At 54.5% G+C, this 20,389-nt stretch overlaps 2 protein-coding genes across 3 annotated transcripts in view; one reads left to right on the top strand and one right to left on the bottom strand.

Moving 5' to 3' along the window:
- Ccdc61 (coiled-coil domain containing 61) overlaps positions 1-10,561 on the top strand; it is a 14,304-nt gene extending 3,743 nt beyond the window's left edge. For both annotated transcript variants that reach the window (XM_013032568.1, XM_013032567.1), the window contains exons 2-14: positions 734-892; positions 1,418-1,500; positions 4,241-4,398; positions 6,022-6,192; positions 8,158-8,368; positions 8,497-8,579; positions 8,975-9,144; positions 9,224-9,299; positions 9,414-9,562; positions 9,644-9,722; positions 9,892-9,952; positions 10,210-10,282; positions 10,387-10,561. In XM_013032568.1, coding sequence (XP_012888022.1) covers positions 745-892; positions 1,418-1,500; positions 4,241-4,398; positions 6,022-6,192; positions 8,158-8,368; positions 8,497-8,579; positions 8,975-9,144; positions 9,224-9,299; positions 9,414-9,562; positions 9,644-9,722; positions 9,892-9,952; positions 10,210-10,282; positions 10,387-10,484 — 1,560 coding nt within the window. In that variant the 5' untranslated portion in view covers positions 734-744 and the 3' untranslated portion in view covers positions 10,485-10,561. The remainder of the gene's footprint in view (positions 1-733; positions 893-1,417; positions 1,501-4,240; positions 4,399-6,021; positions 6,193-8,157; positions 8,369-8,496; positions 8,580-8,974; positions 9,145-9,223; positions 9,300-9,413; positions 9,563-9,643; positions 9,723-9,891; positions 9,953-10,209; positions 10,283-10,386) is intronic.
- A 318-nt stretch (positions 10,562-10,879) lies between these two features.
- On the bottom strand, positions 10,880-12,950 carry Pglyrp1 (peptidoglycan recognition protein 1). Its single transcript, XM_013032654.1, has 3 exons — positions 12,659-12,950; positions 11,555-11,676; positions 10,880-11,100 (listed from the first exon to the last, which is right to left on the bottom strand). The coding sequence occupies exons 1-3, from the start codon at positions 12,919-12,921 to the stop codon at positions 10,922-10,924; spliced, it is 564 nt and encodes a 187-aa protein (XP_012888108.1). The 5' UTR covers positions 12,922-12,950; the 3' UTR covers positions 10,880-10,921.
- Positions 12,951-20,389: the final 7,439 nt, after the last annotated feature.

Raw genomic sequence — 20,389 nt, 5'->3', positions numbered from 1 at the left:
GTTTTCTGGTGGTTTATTGGAGATAAGAGTCTCATGGACTTTCCTGCCCAGGCTGGCTTTGAACTGTGATCCTCAGATCTCAGCCTCCTGAGTAGCTAGGGTTAGAGGTGTAGGCCACCAGTGCCCAGGTTGCAGCCTCCTTTTCTTGCGCAGCCTCAGATTCCCTGGAGACTTTGAGTATGTTAAGGGTATAATGTGGTTTCTCTCAGCACTCTCCTAGCCCTAGGCTGTCACCCAATTATGGCCCATGGAGAGGTTAAGTAAGGATGGAAACCCAGGCAGCCAGGGACCTTGTTGTGAACCGCCATCTACAATCCTGGGGGGAGGGCAGAGGTCTGAATCTCCCCCAGCCCAGCCCTTTGTAATGGGTTTCTTCACAATTGTAACTCTTGCTATTAAGGTTGGGTGTTTATACTCACAGGACTGAGGAATAAAATCACTGCTTAATTCAGTGCCAATGAGCTCAGGGTATCATCGGTTTCTGGATCTGGAGTTCTTTCTCCATCCAGATGACTACCCAGTTCCCTCACTCACCCCCTTCAGCTCTGCTCAGATGTCCCCTCTGAGCCCCAGCACTGATGGTCCCCCCTTTCCAGTTTGCCCTCAAGTCCTTCTCCCAAAGTGCCTTGGCTGATGAGTGATGGATGACATGTGGTGGATGAGGAGGTGCATCCTGGGCCTGTCAGCTCCGGAGTCTGGGTCCTCAGTTCCTCCATCCCCTTGCCTTCTCCAGTGACGGGGCCCATGGACCAGCCAGCTGGCCTGCAGGTGGACTATGTCTTCCGTGGTGTGGAGCATGCAGTGCGCATGGTGGTTTCTGGGCAGGTACTGGAGCTGGAGGTGGAGGACCGCATGACGGCTGACCAGTGGCGGGGAGAGTTCGATGCCAGCTGTGAGTATGGCACTGTGGGGTGGGCTTGCCTCTCCCCCCACTGAGATCAGCTGTTCCCTGGAAAATGAGGCCAACCAATGAGACAGCTGATAGTCCCTCCTCTCGCCTCTTCTAGCTCATCAGAACCTTTCCAAGGTGGGGAGGGGTGGAGGCCCTATTTCCTCAGGCCACAAGAACCAAAGGTGGGGGATGAGGAAGACCTTGGATGCCTGGCCCTTAGCCGGGGCAAATGGTCAGATTTCAAGAGAGATTTTTTTTTCTTTTTCTTTTTGTCGGTTGTGGGGCTTGAATTGGGGGCCTGAGCCCAGTCCCTGAGCTCTTCAGCTCAAGGCAAGCGCTCTACTACTTGAGCCAGAGGACCACTTCCAGTTTTCTGGTGGTTAATCGGAAATAAGAGTTTCACAGACTTTCCTGCCCGGGCTGGCTTTGAACCATGATCCTCAGATCTCAGCCTCCTGAGTAGCTACGATGACAGGTGTGAACTGCGTGGGTGCCCGGCTTAGAGAGACTTTTCTTCCCACCTAGTCATTGAAGACCTGACTCACAAGACAGGGAACTTCAAGCAGTTCAGTATCTTCTGTAACATGATGGAGTCGGCTCTCACCCAGGTAGGGAGCTGGGGGGAGGGACAGGGAGGATGCTGGTCCCCAGAGTGCTTGGTGATGCTAGGGGAGGACTCTCTTGACCAGTCTCCTGGGGGAGATGCCTGTTGGGTGTGAGTAGGTATCTTTAGGTCTTCTGTTTCACTGAAGAGACAAGGCTTTCTCATCTTTCTCAAATACAAATGATTTATTAAGAGTTGGATGATGATTACTCTTATATAGAATATTCAGAGCCAGGCTCTGGTGGCTCAGGCCTGTAATCATAGCTCCTCTGGAGGCTGAGAGCTGAAGACCACCTTCAAAGCCAGCCTGGGCAGAAAAGTCCGTGAGACTCTTTATCTCCAATAAACTATCTCCAAAAAGCTGGAAGTGGCACTTTAGCTCAAGTAGTAGAGAGTTAGTCTTAAGCAAAAGGAGCTCAGGGACTGTGCCCAGGACCTGAGTTCAAGCCCCAAGACTGGTACAAAAAAAAGCCAGGTGCCAGTGGCTCATACCTGAAATCCTAGCTACTCAGGAGGCTGAGCTCTAAGGATCCCAGTTCAAAGCCAGCCCAGCAGAGAAGTCCATGAAACTTTTATCTCTAATAAACCACTCAGAAACTGGAAGTGGTGCTGTGACTCAATTGGTAGAACACTCACCCTGAGCTGAAGAACTCAGGGACAGTGCCCAGGCCCACCGTGCAAGCCCCATAACTGACCAAAAAATGGGGGGGGGGGAAGGGCGAGGCTAGGAAGGTGGCTCAGTGGTAGAGTGCTTGCCTTGCAAGCATGAAGCCCTGGGTTTGATTCCTTAGCACCAAATAAGAAAAAGCCGGAAGTGCCGGGCGCTGGTGGCTCACGCCTGTAGTCCTAGCTACTCAGGAGGCTGAGATCTGAGGATTGCGGTTCAAAGCCAGCCCGGGCAGGAGAGACTGTGAGACTCCTATCTCCAATAAACCACCAGAAAACCGGAAGTGGCGCTGTAGCTCAAGTGGTAAGAGTGCTCCTCTTGAGCTGAAGAGCTGAGGGACAGCGCCCAGGCCCAGAGTTCATGCCCCACGACCGACAAAAAAAAAGAAAAAGCCGGAAGTGGCGTTGCAGTTCAAGTGGTAGAGCACTAACCTTGAGCTGAACGGCTGAGGGATGGTGCCCAGGCCCAGAGTTCAGGCCTCATGACCGACTGGCAAAAAGAGAGAGAGAGAGCAAATGTAAATCTAAACTTTTTTTTTTTTTTGAGTCCAGTTGTGGGGCCTGAACTCTAGGCCTGGACGCTGTCCCTCAGCTCTTCAGCTCAAGGCTAGCACTCTACCACTTGAGCCACAGCGCCACTTCGGCTTTTTTTTCTTTTTGCTTATGTGGTGCTGGGGAATTGAACCCAGGGCCTCAGGCATGCAAGGCAAGAGCTCTACCACTGAGCCACCTTCCCAGCCCCTGAGTAGTTTTTATTGAAGATAAGAATCTCATGGCCTTTTCTGCCTGGGCTGGCTTCAAACCCTGATCCTCAGATCTCAGCCTCCTAAGTAGCTAGATTACAGGCATGGGGCACTTACTTGTGCCTGGCTAACATTTTAATGCATATTTTCCAAAACCAAAACTTGGAGATGTATCATCATTTCACATTTGAGTTGTTGTGGGTCGTGGGACTTGACCTCAGGGCCTGGGCTCTGTCCCTGAGCTCTTTTTTGCTCAAGGCTAGTGCTCTACCACTTTGAGCTACAACTCCACGTGTAGTTTTCTGGTGGTTTAATTGTAGATAAGAGTCTCATAGACTTTCCTGCTGGCTTTGAACCTCAGTACTCAAATCTCAGTCTTCCAGGTAGCTAGGATGATAGACGTGAGCTGCCAGTCTCTGGCTCGTTTTACATTTTTGTCGGCTGCTCAGGATGGAATCTGATGCCTTAGCCCTTCCAAGTCTTTTTAATTTCTGGTTTAGCTGAATGCCAGTGGCTTACCCCTATAATCCTAACTTCTCATGAGGCTGAGATCGGAGGATCACAGTGTAAGGCCAGCCTGGACAGAAAAGCTGTTGAGACTCTTTCTTCAAAATCCTCATCAAAATGCCAGGCTGAAAGTGTGCTCAAATGATAGAATACCAGTTGACTAAGTATAGACCTCAGTACTAAAGAAGAATACAAAAGTCTTCGCTTTAAAATAGAATGCCATTGGATTTGCATGTAATTTTTTTTTTTTTGGTTGGTCATGGGGCTTGAACTCTGGGCCTGAGCGCTATCCCTCAGCTCTTCAGCTGAAGGCGAGTGCTCTACACTTGAGCCACAGGGCCAATTCCAGTTTTCCAGTGGCTCATTGGAGATCAAGAGTCTCATGGCCTTTCCTGCCCAAGCTAGCTTTGAACTGTGATCCTCAGATCTCAGCTTCCTGAGTAGCTAGGATAACAGGTGTTAGCCCCTGGCACCCAGCTTGCATGTACTTTTCTTGTGTTCGGTCTGTTGTGATATGCTTTGGTTGAAAAATATATAGGAAAATACTGCTTTACACCCATGTGAGGGGAGTAAAAGGAGAACTGTAATATTGAACATTGTAGTTAACTGCACCCCCTTGGGTGCAGCTGGCTTGGTCCCACCAGGGGGCAGCATTGTCACCTGCAGGTTTGCCATCACCTTTCCCCCATCCCCACCTCCAATGAAAAGGGCACATAACTGTGTCTGTGTTAGAATCATTTTGGGCCTTATGGACTCCGGAGAGGGTCTTGGGGACCCTCCACCCCAGAGACTAGACGGGGGCAGTTAATTCCTCCCTATCCTCAACAGAGCAGCGAGTCAGTCACCCTGGACCTGCTGACCTACACAGACCTGGAGACCCTTCGGAGTCGCAAGCTGGGGGGCCGCCCCAGCACGCTGGCCCCCAGATCAGCCCAGCTCAACTCCAAGCGCTACCTCATCCTCATCTACTCCGTGGAGTTTGACAGGTGGGCAGGGGCCTGGGTGGAGCCTTGGTGACCCAGATGACCAGATTATAAGCCCAGCCATGCCTTTGGAGTCCTTGCTGTGGGAGTACAAATAGTAAAATAAGCATTACCAGTTAATTTAAACAAATATACTTGACCACATCTAGATGAGCTGGCAGTTCTTCAACATTTCCCTTAGGGATTCAGACTCTTTTCTTTTTGCTTTTAATTTCCTATATCACTCCTAACATGTTGATTTTGTGAGCCTGTATTTGTCTTCTTCATGGTCATAAAATAGCTATTGGACATCCAGCTATTGCACCTGTATCAACGCAGCCAGAAGAGGCTCAAGGCTGTGTTTGCTAATTGAATTAATCTGATTTTTTTTTTTTTTTTGGTCAGTCTTGGGACTTGAATTCAGGGCCTGGGCATTTTCCCTGAGCTCTTTTGCTTAAGCCTAGTGCTCTACCACTTGAGCCATAGCACCACTTCCAATTTTTCTGGTGGTTCATTGGAGCTAATAGTCTCACAGCACTTGCCTACCAGAGCTGGCTTTGAACAGAGATCCTGAGATCTCAGCCTTCCAAGTAGCTAGGATGAAAGGCATGAGCCACCAGTACCTGGCTGAATCTGCTGATTTTTATCAGGGAAACCAAAAAAGTATGGGGGCTGGGAAGGTGGCTCTGTGGTATAGTGCTTGCCATGCATGCATGAGGCCCTGGGTTGAATTCCTCAGCAACACATAAGCAGAAAAAGCCAAAAGTGGTGCTGTGGCTCAAGTAGTAGAGCGGTATCCTTAAGCTGAAGAGCTGAGGGACAGTGCCCACGCCCAGAGTTCAGGCCCACGACCGACAAAAAAAAAAAAAAAAATGTTCCCAGAGTATTTGGCTAGAAGAGTTCAAGTGAAAAGGATGCTGGGAAAAGGATCTGGCAGGCAGCAGGGAGTGGCTGGAGTATCTGCTAATAAGTAGCTCCTGGGTTATCAGGTGGGAAGTTCCCTGGCCTGAGTGAATTGTAGGTGGTTGAGTATGCCTGAAAAGAACTAAGAGGGGGCTGGGAAGGTAGCTCAGTGGTAGAGCGCTTGCCTTGCATGCCTGAGGCCCTGGGTTCGATTCCTCAGCACCACATGAGCAAAAAGAAAAAAGTGGAAGTAGTGCTGTGGCTCTGGTGGTAGAGCGCTAGCCTTGAGCTGAAGAGCTGAGGGACAATGCCCAGGCCCAGAGTTCAGGCCCCATGACCGGACCCAAAAAAAAAAAAAAAAACCCAGAACTTTGGTGGGGTATTTAAATATCACGCCCCTCCTCCCAGCCAAGGGGTGTCAGGGCAGGCCAAGCCCATTCTCTCACAGAGCTCTGGTGTTTTCTGCAGGGGACACAATGCCAGTCTACTCCAGCAGGTGACAAGGACATTGCTTGCTACTACACCTGGGATACCTGTCCCAGTGCCCTCAGGCTGCATACATTAGAGACTTTTGGGGTGAAGCACAGATAGAGTAAGGGGCCGGCAAGGATGTCCACCAGGACAGCATTAGAATGGGAATTGGGGCCTCTGTTGTCCTGCTCACTGGTATTCTCTGCACCCTGCTATTTTCCTGGGGTAGATTCTTGCTCTCTGAGATGCCACGATTTTAATCCCCCTCCTCAGGATTCACTACCCGCTGCCCCTCCCGTACCAGGGCAAGCCGGACCCTGTGGTCCTACAGGGCATCATCCGCTCACTGAAGGAGGAGCTGAGCCGCCTTCGAGGGCTGGATGGCCAGAACCCCCGGGACACAAGGGAGACGAGGGAGACGGAGATCTGGCACCTGCGGGAGCAGTGAGTCTGGGAGGGGCATGTCCCATCATGCATTGCCGGGACTCCATGTGCACCTACTCTGGCTGTCCCTCCTTAGCTCTCTGGTTCTGGGCCTGCCTTTTTTGTGTGTGAATGTGCTAGACTTGGGGCTTGAACTCAGGGCCTGGGTATTGTCCCTTAGGTATTGCACACAAGGCTGATGCTCTACATATAGAGCATCTATATATAGAGCTCCACTTCTGGCTTTTTGGTGGTTAATTAGAGATGAGTTTCTTGGACTTTCTTGCTCTGGCTGGCTTTGAACCATAGTCCTCAGATCGCAGCCTCCTGAGTAGCTAACTGGGATTGTAGGTGTGAGTCACTGCTGCCCAGCTAGGTTGTAATAATTTTTTAATAGAACAGCTTGAGAACAGATGGCATCTTTATAAATAGTGAGTATTCCAGACTATAAAGAGAGTAGCTCTGTTTATTTGGGTTTTATTTAATGACTCAGTAATATTCTGTCACACTTTTTGTAGATTTTACCCATCTTGTTGGACTTTTGGTTTTTTTTTTGTCAGTCGTGGGGCTTGAACTCTGGGCTTGGGCACTGTCCCTGTGCTCTTCAGCTCAAGGTGAGCGCTCTACTGCTTCAGTCACAGTGCCACTTCCGGTTTTTGAGTGGTTTATTGGAGATAAGAGTCTCACGGACTTTCCTGCCCAGGCTGGCTTTGAACTGTAATCCTCAGATCTCAGCCTCCTCAGTAGCTAGGATTACAGGGGTGAGCCACCAGTGCCCGGCTTGGTGGACTTTTGTGTGTTCTTTAAATATACATTATATTGATATTTACATGATTGATTTTATATTATTACATATTCATCTAATTAGATCCTTTTAAATTTTTTTAGTGTTTGTAATCATTGTTTGACATCACTGATTAATCCTCCATTCTTGTCTTTTTTTTTTTTTGGGTGTGGTCGCGGGGCCTGAACTCTGGGTCTGGGCGCTGTCTCTCAGCTCATCAGCTCAAGGCTAGCGCTCTACCACTTGAGCCACAGTGCCACTTCTGGCTTTTTTCTTTTTTTGCTTATGTGGTGCTGAGGAATCGAACCCAGGGCCTCAGGCATGCAAGGCAAGCGCTCTACCACTGAGCCACCTTCCCAGCCCCATGTCTTTTTTTTTTTTTTTTAGGTGAAAGTCTTAGAGCTTAAACTCAGAGCCAGGGCATTGTCCTTCAGCTTTTGTGCTCAAGGCTAGCACTCTACTACTGGAGCCACAGTTCTACTTCCAGTGTTTTGGGGGATAGTTTATTGGAGATAAGTCTCACAGACTTTCCTGTCTAGGCTGGCTTTGAACCTTGATACTCATATCTCAGCCTCCTGAGTAGATAGGATGACAGGCCTGAGCCACCAGTGCCTGGCTTCTTTGGGTTCTGATGATGGTTTTTTTAAACTTTTTTTGCTATCATAAATAGAGCTGGCGCAGCTGGGCGTGTTGGCGCACACTGCAATCCCAGTACTCATAGGCTGGAGGCAAGAGGATCTACATTGAGACCCTGGCTCAAAAAACAAAACAGCTAATTAAGCAGCTAATTAAGTGTTTGGAACATGATAGTGAATTGGTCAGACTTGAATTTAATAGAGTCCTCTAGTAGAGTGGAAGACAGGACCTGGCTGGGGGCGGGGGAGGATGGACCCCAGCGCTGCTGCCTAGGTTGATGAGATCTGTTCAATCCAGGCTGGGCACAGCTGTGTTTCTCCCCTCCCCTCTGCAAAGGGGTAGGGTTTGTGTGGGAGGCGGGGTCTCCTCCACCTGGTGGGTGGGGTGGGGGTGGGATGTGTCGCGCCCCTCCTCCCACAGAAGGGATGGTAAGACCTTGATCGCCCTCTACCAGGTGTGGGGAGACCTTGTTCCCCTTTGGTGGGGAGGAGACAGGAGCCTTGCCCACTCCTGGCAGGGAATGGGGATGCGGCACCGTTCCAGCCCTCCCTCCTCCCTCCTCCTAGGGTGTCACGCCTGGCCGCAGAGAAGCGAGAGCTGGAGGCCCAGCTGGGCCGCTCCCGGGAGGAGGCGATGGCTGCCCGGGCTGCGCGCCAAGAGGCCGAGGCGCTACGCGGGCTGGTGCGGGGCCTGGAGCTGGAGCTACGGCAGGAGCGGGGCTTCGTGCACCAGACCTCGACCCGCCGCAGCCAGGACTGCCACCGCCTGGCCAAGGAGGTGAGGGGCGGGCAGACGGCAGACGGGCGGGGCCCTAGCTTGGATTCTCATCCCTGGGCTCCACCTTGCCGAGGGGCGTGGACTTAGGCCTGGACAGGAGCCCCTGATTTCCTCCTCCATCCCCACAGCTCGAGGAGGTGAAGGCGTCGGAGCGGAGCCTGAGAGCCCGGCTGAAGACGCTCCACGCTGAGCTGGCCTCGTACAAGAGGGGGTAAGGGTGGGCTCAGGGTGGGCGGAGACAGGGAGATGAGATGGGCGGGGACTGGAGGAGGGCGGGCTGTGGTAGGCTCCGTGGGTGGGCGGACTTGGCGTGGGCGGAGACAGGGAGATGAGATGGGCGGGGACCAGAGGGGGCTGTGGTAGGCTTCTTGGATGGGCCGGCTCAGGGTGGGCGGGGCCTGATGAACTGCTGAGGCACAGGAATTGGACTACTAATTGTGGGCGGGGTCTGAGGTTTTCTTGAGTCTCCGGGAGCCAGGTGATGTTCCCTGCACCGTTGGGGTCACCGGAACCGGAGCGGGAATGATTGGGGTTCAAGGACAAAAAGGCGTCCCTGAGGCGTGGGCTCGGGCGGGCGGGAAAGTGACCACGGTCCCTTGCTCTCAGGAGACGCACTCCGCCGGTGGTGCCGCCCGCGTCCCGCGAAGAGCGGGCCTCGCTGTCCCGGGAGCGCTCCACGTCTCGGGGTCGCGGGGTCACCCGTTCCTCATCCCGAGAGAGCAGCCGCGGGGCCCGGGGCCGAGGCCGGCCCGCCCGCTCCTCGCCCTCTCCCACAGGTCGGTGCCCGTGCGGTCCTGCCCGGCCCGGGGGGCCCTGCGCGTGACCCCCGCCTCCGCACAGCCCGTTCTGCCCTAGGTAGTCGCGCGCCACGCTTCGACCCCACGGCCTTCGTGAAAGCCAAGGAGAAGAAGCAGAGGGAGATCCGGATGAAGTGAGTGCCCGCGGCCGCTGCCCACACCCCTGCCGGCTCCTGCCTCCCCCGGGCCGCCCCGCGGTCCCCCCGTGCCCCGTGCCCCAGCCGGGCCCTCTCCTCCCCGCTTCCCAGGCAGCAGCAGCAGCAGCAGCGGAACCGCCGAGGCAGTGGAGGAAGCGGAGACGGACCCTCGGTCTCGTGGTCTCGGCCCACGCGGCCCCCTGCTACCGAGAGGGGCCGAGGGGACGCCGCCAACCGTTCCCGGCACCGCAGCTCCTCGGGTAACCACGGGCCCGACGGGGGGCGCGGGCCTGGGCGGCGGCCCAGGCCCACCGGCTCACCCCGGTCCCCTCTCCCCGCAGTGGACAGCTTCCGCAGCCGCTATTCCTCGGCCAGCTCCGCCAGCGAGCTGGAGGACTTCTCGGAGTCCCTCACCAGAGGGTAACCCTGGCTGCCCAGGGCGGGACCAGCCTCCTGGAAGGGGCGGGGCTTCTGCATTGATTGGTCTTCTTGCCCAGCTTGGGGGCGGGATCCTCTGCACAGGGGCCAGGTGGGAGTGGCCAGGGGCCGGGCCCCGCCCCCCATGTGCCTCGATTCTCCATCTTCCCAGCATCCGCTCTCGAGCTCGAGGGAAGCCAGCCAGCCCCACACCCTGGAATGGGCAGGACGTTGTGAGTGACCTCCGTGCCTCCTGGGAATGTCACTGGGGCTCTTGGGTGGAGGGCGGGGGTGGGGGAGGCTGTTTGTGGGTCTTCCTCAATTGGCAAGGCCAGCCCCTCCTTCCACGCCTGTGTGACCCGGGGCCTCGTTCCCCTGCCCGCCCCCGTGACACCCCACATGAGCTTAATATGTGTGCTACTTGGGCCTTAGATTTGGGGTTCTCCTGTGGGGCAGGTGCCTCCCTGACTCTCCCTCTCCTCCACACCAGAAGCCCAGCCCCCGGGAGCGCAGAGGTCATCAGAAACGCCTGGCCAACTCAGGGGGCTGGGTCCCCATCAAAGGTGAGCCTGGGACCCCTGCCGGGCCCTCCCAGTCACACCCATGGGTGTGACCATAGGGATGACCATGAGGGGTCTGCTTCACACCCCCACGCCTGCGCCCACAGAGTACAGCTCGGACCACCAGGCCGTGGACATGGCTGAGATAGACGCGCGCCTGAAGGCCCTGCAGGAGTACATGAACCGGCTGGACACGCGGTCCTGACGGGCGGGGTGGGGCTGCGCCCCGCCCACCCCAAGCCCCACCCCGCCTGCTGGGGGGCGGGGCTTGTGGATTTTGTAAATAAATGTTGGTCCTTGGGACCCCCTTAGCTTCCGGCTGCTGCGGGGTGGGGTGGTTAATGGGGCCTGAGCCCCCTGGTTTGTGGTTGATTCCTGGGGAGTGGATGGGGTTTGCTGGGTGGGGGTCCTGCATGGTCCCCGCGGGGCTGCTGTCATCCAGACCCGCTTGGTGTGGATCCCCGGCTTCTGACCTGAGGCCTTGGGGGTCTGAGCTATGTTGCAATTCGGGCTGGGGTCTCAGGGTCTGTGATCAGGGTGGGGGGAGGGCCCGGGAGAGGGGGCGGGGCGCATGGACGGGACCTGCTCATCACTCCAGAGCTGCGTGTTTATTGGGGAAGGGGCGGTGGGGCTCCGGTGCCCTCACTTGTGGTAGTGCGGCAGGCTCTGGAGGATGTTGTAGAGCTGATCGCCCGGGGACTGCGTCTGCTGCACGTCCCGGTGGCCTTTGAGCTGGTAGTTGGAGGTCAGGTAGCCGCGGTCCACAGCGCAGTCCAGCAGGCTCCGCAGTGCCCGGATGGAGCGCGGTGGGGGCGCGCGCTCTGTGGGGCACACAGGGTGGGGGGTCTGATCGGACCCCGCCCTCCACGCTGCTTCCCTCTCCCCTCCATGCTGTCTCCCCCCTCTCCTCCATCCCCCCTCCCCCTCCCCTCCACACCGCGTCTCTCCACCCCCTCCCTCCCCCTCTGCCCCCCTCCCTCTGCCCCCTCCCTCCCCCCTCCCAACGGTGAGAACAGTGCCGGCTCCCATAGGGCTGTTGGAGGACCCAGGGTGTAGGCTGGTGTAGGACCCAGGGGTGCCCTCGGCAAGCACCCTGGTCCCGCGATGGGCACTGGTCTCCCCCCAGGCCTCGGAGTCTGGCCCCACAGCGCTCACCAGGACCTTCTCTAGCCCCCCACTAGCCCAAGAGGAGGTGGGGCTGGGAACTCCGACTTACCCACCTTGCACCAGGCACGGCTCTCAAGACCCCTGCCCGCCCTCCCCCGCGCCACGCACCCATGTAGTTGCCCATGAAGGTGATGCCGATGGCGAGGGAGTTCCAGGCGGGACCAGAGTGGGCGCCCTTGGTGCGCCAGCCGCGGCCCTCGTACACCAGGCCATCTTCTCCGATCAGGAAGCTGGGCGGGAGGCACGTCCGGTGAGCGCCTGAGGGCTGGGGGGGGACTCCCCCCCCTCCCCAGCAGCTCCCACGCCCCAGCACCCAAGCCAGCAGGGCACTGCAGCTGCCGCCCTCACACCCTGAAGCCCAGAAGGGGAATCCACTTTTCCATAAAGCAATTCATTGACTTTTTCTTGTGGTTTGGGGATAGGGTCTCATGACACAGCCTGACTTGGCGGTGAACTTGGTATCCACCTTTTGAACGCTGCCTTTTGAACGCTGGGATTACAGGTGTGCCCTACTGCACCTGGCTTGGGGTACCAGGTTCCTCCCTCTCCATGGAGGATGGGAGGGTCCGAGCCAGAGACCTAGATCGATGAATGAACGATCAACTCTGGAGCTGGAAGGGCTAGGGAAAGCCCCATAGCTTCTAGGTTTTTCTGAATTGGCTATACTGAGGCAATCCAGGGTGGGGCCTGGTAACCTGCATTTCCAGTAAGTTCTGCAGGCCATTCCCAAACTTACCTTGGCCCAAGTTCAAATGTTCCCTCTTTCCTGGAACCCTACCTGTTATGCTGAGAAGAAAGTTGGAGCCTCCCCTCCCTAGCAAAAAAAGGTTCTCCCTGCACCCCCTGAGGCCCTGTCCCCTCCAACCCTGCTCACCTGTCCCCCCCATCCTTCAGGACTAGGGCCCTGTGTCCCCTACAGAGCCACCTCCAAGGCCTGACACTGGCCCCAGGACTCAGCACCGTGTGCTGGTCCCCAAAAAGCCCAGCCTTTAGAAAGGATCTCTTTATGGAGCTTAAGCGGGCCCTGGAGAAGAAGCCAAGATCTCCTCCCCAAGTTGAGCAAGCTGCGTGGGGTGCAGCAGGGCAAGTCTAGAACCCTGAAGGGCAGGGCTGGGGTGTAGAATGGAGGTGGGTGGCAGAGCACCTGCCTAGCACCACCAAGCCCCAGGACGCGCCTTGAGCACCCCGTTCCTGCAGGCCTCCCTCACTCACTTGTAGGACACATCACACCAGTCTTTGGTCCGCATGTGGTAGCTCTGGACGTTCCGAACCTGTTGCTCGCACAGGGCTGGGCTGGCGCAGGTGCTGCCGGCAGTGTGGGAGATCACCACAAGGCGGGCAGGCAGTTGCAGGGGATCCGCGCACTTGGACACCAGGGCCCCCCACTCCCCTCGGGGGACAATGGGGCCACAGCTGCTTCCCAGGCCCAGGAGGGCAAGGAGGGCACAGGCCAACAGCATGTAGGATCTGGGCATGGCTAGTAGGGTACAGAGGGTTTTGTAGGAGTGTGTGTGTGCCCAGGGCCTGGCTGCCTTTTATCTGCTGGGGCAGTGGGGGCAGGGCAGAGCTTGCTTCACATCCTAAGAGAACTTCCTGGGCTTGGCACAGGGGTCCCCAAGTTCAGCTTCCTCCTGGGCAGGGCTGGGTTGAGGCACAGTCTAGGTAGGAAAGGGTGGCCTGACCATGCCCTGAAGTACTTTGGCATGAGTTTTCCAGAACCCCAGCTGGAATATGGGCCCTGCTTTGTGTCTTCTGACCCACCCAACACACACACACACACACACACACACACACACACACACACACGCACACACACACACCAGGAGCAGAGCAGGGAGCCCCAGGACTTTGGAATATGGACACACACACACTCAGGAGCAGGAGCCCCAGGGCTTTGGCTCACTTCCTACTTTCACCAGGAACTGAACTAACAAAAGACTCCCATTTTGAACAACTAGGCCAGAGGCGGAGGGCATTTAACCCTTGCAGCACCATAGCAGATGGGTGTTGGGGACCCCTCTCCCCCCCACCCCGTGCCAGCTGGGTAAGATCCAAGTGGGGGCACAGGGGAAATCACTTAGTGAAAGCCGGCGCCAGCCTGCTGCCTTGATTCTGATGGCTTTCTGGTATGTGAAAGCCAGTACACCTTTGTGTGCCTCAGTTTCCCCACTGGCAACATGGAGGTGATCACAGAAGGTTCCTAGATCCCAGGTGTTCCATTAGGGCCAGGAGGGAGGCCCTCATCTCTAGGAACACACTGTGGGAGGGCTGGGGACAAAGTTCACCCTTCGGGACTTAACTGGGGCATTTGACCCATGTAGGATCCCTATCCCCAGGGCTTCCTGGGAAATTCCAGGGCAGAGTGCCTGGCTGCTGCTTGCTGCTGCCCTCCTGTTTTAGTGATCTTTTTATTTTTCTTTTTTTGCCAGTCCTGGGACTTGAACTCAGGGCCTGGGCACTGTCCCTCAGCTGCTTTTTTTTTTTTTTTTTGGTCAGTCGTGGGGCAGAAGGGGAGCTGTGGCTCAAGTGGGTAGGCACCAGTCCTGAGCACAAAAGCCCAGAGAAGGTGTGTAGGCTGGTGGCTTATGCCTGTAATCCCAGCTACTGTGGAGGCTAAGACCTGAGGATCACCATTCAAGGCCAGCCAGGGCAGGAAAGCATTGAGCTGAAGAGCTGAGGGACAGTGCCCAGGCCCAGAGTTCAAGCCCCAACAGCTAACAATGATAATAACAACAACAATAAAAGATACTATTATTTTGTTGTACTTTTAGACCTTTACCCTATCGCTCACATTATAACTGTGGGTCATTTGATGTGGGGGATCTCACTGAGTTCCCAAATGGCTCTTTACGTCAGTGTCATGTATCATACAGTTACTTGGTCTTCAGTTTCTATCCTGCCCCATACTAGCTGCTCCATGACCTTGAGCAACTGGGTAGCATTGGACTCTGCTGACCACTTCCCTTACCTTATGTAAGAGGTAAGAGTGTCTTGGTTTTCCTTCTGCTTGTGTGTGTGTGTGTGTGTGTGTGTGTGTGTGTGTCCTGGGGCTTGAACCCAGAGCTTGGGGACTGTCCCTGGGGCTTTTTTTTTTCTTGTTCAAGGTTAGTGCTCTACCACTTGAGGCACAGCTCTACTTCCAGATGGATTTAAATAGTTATTTGGAGATGAATTTCACAAAGCCAGGCACCAGTGGCTCACGCCTGTAATCCTAGCTGCTTGAGAGGCTGAGATCTGAGGATCCTGATTCAAAGCCAACTCTGGCAGGAAAGTGTCGGTCATGGGGCTTAAACTCTGAGCTTGGGCGCTGTCCCTTAGCTCAAGGTGAGCGCTCTACCACTTGAGCCAAAGCATCATTTCCAGTTTTCTAGTGGTTTATTGGAGATAAGAGTCTCACCTGTCTGAGCTGGCTTTGAACCACGATCCTCAGATCTCAGCCTCCTGAGTAGCTAGGATTCCCGGCATGAGCCACTGGGGTCCGGCTTGTAAGACTCTTATCTCCAATAAACGACTCAAAAAATGCCAGAAGTCATGCTGTGGCCCAAGTGGTAGAGCACTAGCCTTGAGCAAAAAAGCACAGAGACAGTACCCAGGCCCTGAGTTCAAGACCCAGGACCAGCCAAAAACAAAGAGATTGTGGGAAAGGAAAAGTACTTGTTACTTAACTCATGTAATTATAATACTGCAGTACATCACCTCTACAATAACAATCAAGTAGTTTTTTTGTTTGTCGGTCAAGGGGCTTGAACTCTAACCCTGGGCATTGTCCCTGGGCTCTTCAGCTCAAGGTGAGCACTCTACTACTTGAGCCACAGTGCTGCTTCTGGTTTTCTGGTGGTTTATTGGAGATGAGAGTCTCATGACTTTTCCTGCCTGAGCTGGCTATAAACTGCAATTCTCAAATCTCAGACTCCTGAGAAGCTAGGATTAGAGGCGTGAGCCACCAGCGCCTGGCAGTAAATTATTTTTCTTTTTTTTTTTTGGGTCAGTCATGGGCCTGAACTCGGCCTGGGCACTGTCCCTCAGCTCTTCAGCTCAAGGCTAGTGCTTCACCACTTGAACTACAGCACCACTTCCGGCTTTTTCTGCTTATGTGGTGCTGAGGAATTGAACCCAGGGCTTCATGCATGCAAGACAAGCGCTCTACCACTGAGCCACCTTCCCAGCCCCAATTATTTTTCTTTATAGTATGGGTCCATTAAAAAAAAAAAAAAAGAATAATGAGCTGGGAAGGTGGCTCAGTGGTAGAGCGCTTGCCTTGCATGCCTGAGGCCCTGGGTTCCATTCCTCAGCACCACATAAGCAGAAAAAGCTGAAAGTGGCTCTGTGGCTCAAGTGGTAGAGCGCTCGCCTTGAGCTGAAGAGCTGAGGGGCAGCGCCCAGCCCAGAGTTCAGGCCCCAAGACCTGACCAAAAAAAAAAAAAATAGATGGTGTTACCCTATCTCTAACATTACAACTGTGTGTCGTGTGATGCAGGGGTCTCAGAGTTCCCAAGTGCCTCTTTACGTCAGTGTCATTATCATACAGTTACTTGGTCTTCAATTTCCATCCTGCCCCATACTAGCTGCTCCATGACCTTGAGCAACTGGGTAGCATTGGACTCTGCTGACCACTTCCCTTACCTTATGTAAGAGGTAAGTGTCTTGGTTTTCCTTCTGCTTTTGTGTGTGTGTGTGTGTGTGTGTGTGCATGTGTGTGTCTGTCCTGAGGCTTGTGTGTGTGTCAGGACTTAGGGGCTGTCCCTGCGGTTTTGTTTTTGTTTCTTTTCTTGCTCAAGGTTATTGCTCTACCACTTGAGGCACAGTTCTACTTCCAGATTGATTTTTGGAACTTCATTGGAGATAAGAGTCTCACCGATTTTCCTGCTCCAGGCTGGTTTTGAATTGTGATCCTCAGATCTCAGCCTCCTGAGTAGCTGGGATGCCAGGGGAAATCCTCAGCTGACTTGTTGCATTCTCAAGGTGACACCTTCTTTCTGCCAGTTTACACTAGAGGAGAAAACAATTCCTCTATTTGCTTTCCCCGCCCCATTTCCTTGTTCAGATTGGTCACCAACCACAGTCTTAAATTTCCCCGTGTAATTTCAATTAATACCTTTCCTACTGTACAATGCAGTCTGTGTGGAGGGTGATAAGGTACGGCATTGTACAATCCAGGATGCTGGAGGGGAAAGGAGGAGCTGGGGTGACTATGCTGGCCCGGATGTGTCCCGGATGTCCCATCACCCCCAAATAAATGTGGGCAGCGCTGCCATTTCAGAATGGGTTTCTTTTTCACCCAAGTACAAGGGGTTGGGGAACGGGGTCAGTTTTTGTGGATGCACTGAGCACCCCATATTTTAATATCCTGTGCCTCCCTCTCTACGCTCTCCCCAGCAATTTGAGAAATGCCCTAATAAAAACAGCAAGTTTCCTGGCTTTGTATTGAGCGAGGGGCCTGCCTTCCTGTCCCCCTCCATCTCCCCCACCCAGGCACTCTAGGGTCCTCTCCTGTCCTCACCTGGGCTGCTCCCAGGTGTCCCCGGGCCCCCCATCCTCCTATTACAAGTTTGTGTGTGGGCCGTGGCGGGGGGTGGGGCTTGAACTCTGTGCCTGGGCACGGTCCCTGAGTTCAGCTCAGTATTAGCCCTCTACCACATTGAACCACAGCGCCACTTCTGGTTTTCTCAAAGTTAATTCAAGATAAGGGTCTCCTGGACTTTCTAGTCTGGGCTGGCTATGAACCATGATCCTCAGATCTCAGCCTCCTGAGTAGCTAGGATTACAGAAGTGAGCCACTCCTGCCCAGCTGACATATGTCCTTTGGTGGGGAGCACGATATGAATGCAGGTCAGGGCATTGAATCTCGACCCTCTCTGTTTATATTGTGGGTAGAGAAAGAAAAACAAGAATTGCTAAGAAACAAAAGATTGCAGAAGCCACACACTGGTGGCTCAGGCCTGTCATCCCAGCTACTCAGGAAGCTAAGATCTGAGGATCGAAGCTGAAAGCCAGCCTAGGATAAAAGTCCCTAAGACTTTTATCTCAATTAAACACTGGAAAACCAGAAGTGGCACAGTGGCTCAAAGTGGCAGAGTGCTAGTCTTGAGTGGAGAAAAGCTCAAGGATTGTGCCCAGGCCCTGAGTTCCCCTCCCTCTTGTTTCCATGTGGCTGTGATTCTCACCTGGCTTTTGCTAGCCCCTCCTGGGGCTGAGGTAGGAATAAGGTGGAGAATGTCAGCTATGCAGACCAAAGGCCTCTTACTTCTGGCTCATTTGCTAGCAGGGACCACCTCATGAGAATTTAGAGGTGCATCACCTCTGTTGTCTGAAGGAAGCTTTGTTTGCCAAAGACAGGATGGTCATGCCACCAGACAGGAGACACACCCATGCAGTAGTTGGGGGTGCAAGGTGCCAGGGAGGGGCCCTTTAAGACACCTAGAGTGTAGTTGACAGATTGTCTACCAGGTGGCGATGGTGTGCTATGAATGGAGCTTTCCACCAGGGGGCGCTGGTGCGCTGGGAATGGAGCTGGATCCTGAGCCTTGGTCTCCACTGGGCCTATTCCACCACCAGCACCCAAATCATGGTGAAGAGCCCGGGATGCCCACCACCGAAGCCAGCTGGCACAACAGCTGCTGTGCCCACACCCGTCAGGGGTCTTTGGGCTGAAATGGTAGCTCAGTGGTTGAGCTCTTGCCTAGCAGGGCTCTGGCTCTTTGCTGGTTAACTAGAGATCAGGAAAGTCTCAAAACCTTTTCTAGCCCAGGCTGGTTTTGAACCAAGACCCTCAGATCTCAGCCTCCTCAGTGGCTAGGATGACAGGTGTGAGCCACCGGTGCCTGGACAACCTTTTTCTTTTTTAGCATTGAGGATTGAACCCAGGGTCTTGTCCTTGCTCAGCGAGCACTCTACCACTTGAGCCACACCCGCAGCTGGAAATCATTTTAACAAACGCATTTCCCTTATTGCCTTAGCTGCCAGGAAACTCTTCTGTAAAGTTGAATGCTTGCTGACATCATGGACTTCTGATGTGTCCATTTATATAAGGTTTTCTTCTATTTCAACATGTAACAAGTATGTTTTTCTTGGGCACCAGGACACCCTCAGGTTGACTTTCTTGTCCCACTACCAATGCATACTTTCCAGTGAGTCACTCTTCTGATCCTTCTTGCCACAAATTCTCCCAACACACCCTCTAAACTCTCCTGGCTGGGTTATCAACCATCCCCATTCTTCAGTGTCCCCTCAACCCTGAGGAGCACTAAGAAAACACTGCTTCCCCTGCCTCTGTTTCTAATTCCCGCCTCCTGTTGTCTTACACCCCACAATCCTCCAGGGACAGTGCCCAAGCCCAGAGTTCTAGCCCCATGACCAACAACAACAACAACAAATCTCCCAGTCTTTTTTTTTTGGTCAGTCATGGGGCTTGAACTCTGGGCTTGTGTGCTATCTCTCAGCTCTTCAGCTCAAGGTGAGCGCTCTACCACTTGAGCCACAGCGCCACTTCTAGTTTTCTAGTGGTTTATTGGAGATTAAAGAGTTTCACGGACTTTCCTGCCCAGGCTGGCTTTGAATCATGACCCTCAGATCTCAGCCTCCTGAGTAGCTAGGATGACAGGCGTGATCCACCGGTGCTCAGCTAATCATCCAGTTTTTATGGTTGACATGAAAGTCCAAGATTGAATTGACTAGAGTTCAGGTCTGGCTGCATCCAGGAAGCTGAGTGCTGTTTGTCAAGACTGTCTTGTGTCTTTCATTTCTGTTCTCTTTCTCTCTCTCTTTCACATGTGGTCATTGTAACATTTATTGCTTGTGTTGAAGTTCTTGAAGACCCAGTGTGCTTTAAAAAATCGTTGAATTGGCATAAATTAGTAACACAAAGGTCTGTTTTCGCTTTATTGACCTCATCTCATACAGCCTCAACTCTCTTCCTGGTGGGGTGAGAACCCTCAGCTCTGGCTTGGCAAAGGGAGCAGATACAGAAAGCTTCTTTGCTAGTCCTCATAGCAAATATCCCAGCCTTGGTCCTCTCCAGGCGTGATGGGGCCACCAGCCTTCTTTGAACCTATGGCTTTGGTTTGGATCCTCGGGCCCTCCATGGAGCCGGTGAGGGTAAGAGGGGTAAGCAAGCCCCGTTCAAATTCATAAACTTGAGTCGCACGGTGGGGTGGGGTGCATGTGCAAAGGCCCGGTGGGGCACGCCCTCTGTTTGAGGATGTAGTCCACTTCTGGAATCTTCCAAAGCTGCCTCTTGAATATTGGTCTCTCCAAGCTGTAAGGGGCACGGAGCAGCTGTCAGGCACACCGTGCACGCACACGCACACGCGCGTGCACCCCTCTGCACCCCTCCAGCTCCTCCACAAACGGGGGTGTGGCCAAGTCAAAACACAGTCACTCCAAGTAAGCTTAATTATTCATCCGCCAGAACCTGAAAAGGGAGTTACCGAGGCCAAGGGGTCAGGGGGGAGGGGAGGGGGAGCACTCACTGGAAAACTGGGGGTGACCGGGGTCCGGGCGAGCCAGGGGTGGGGTGCAAAGGTGAGTGGAGACACCCCCATAAAAAAGAGGGGGTAGGGGAGACGGGGCTGCGGTCGGACAGGGAGAAGCTGGGGAGTCGGGGGCGGAGCTGGGGCGCAGGGGTGGGAAGGTCATCGCGGGACCCTGAGGCCCGGGTTGGGGGAGCCGAGGCCGGCGCGAGCACGGAGCCCGCGGAGCCCCGAGGAAGTCGCGGCCCGGGGCGGGGCGGGGCGGGGCGGGGGTGTGCACCGCACCGCACTCCCCCCTCCCTTAGGGCTCCGAGCCTCCCCCCTCTGGTCCCGCCCCTTCCTCGGGAGTGTCAGGCCCATCATCCAATGAGAGCAGCGGGCCTGGCACGGCACGGCCAATGGCGCACCGGGGGCGGAGCTGGGGAGGGGGCTCTCAGGGCCCGGGGAGGGGGCTCGAGGCCTCCGAGGGCTCCGG

Source organism: Dipodomys ordii, unplaced genomic scaffold, assembly GCF_000151885.1.
Source record: "Dipodomys ordii isolate 6190 unplaced genomic scaffold, Dord_2.0 Scaffold156, whole genome shotgun sequence".
Taxonomy (NCBI): domain Eukaryota; kingdom Metazoa; phylum Chordata; class Mammalia; order Rodentia; family Heteromyidae; genus Dipodomys; species Dipodomys ordii.
This window is presented reverse-complemented; position numbering and strand designations above follow the sequence as displayed.

Coding starts and splice junctions, on each gene's coding strand:
- Pglyrp1 (XM_013032654.1), bottom strand. CDS start 12,921: ATGCCCAGATCCTACATGCTGTTGGCCTGTGCCCTCCTTGCCCTCCTG. Junction 11,677..12,658: donor TGGTGTGATGTGTCCTACAA/GTGAGTGAGGGA, acceptor CCTCCCGCCCAG/CTTCCTGATCGGAGAAGATG. Junction 11,101..11,554: donor CTTCATGGGCAACTACATGG/GTGCGTGGCGCG, acceptor TGTGCCCCACAG/AGCGCGCGCCCCCACCGCGC.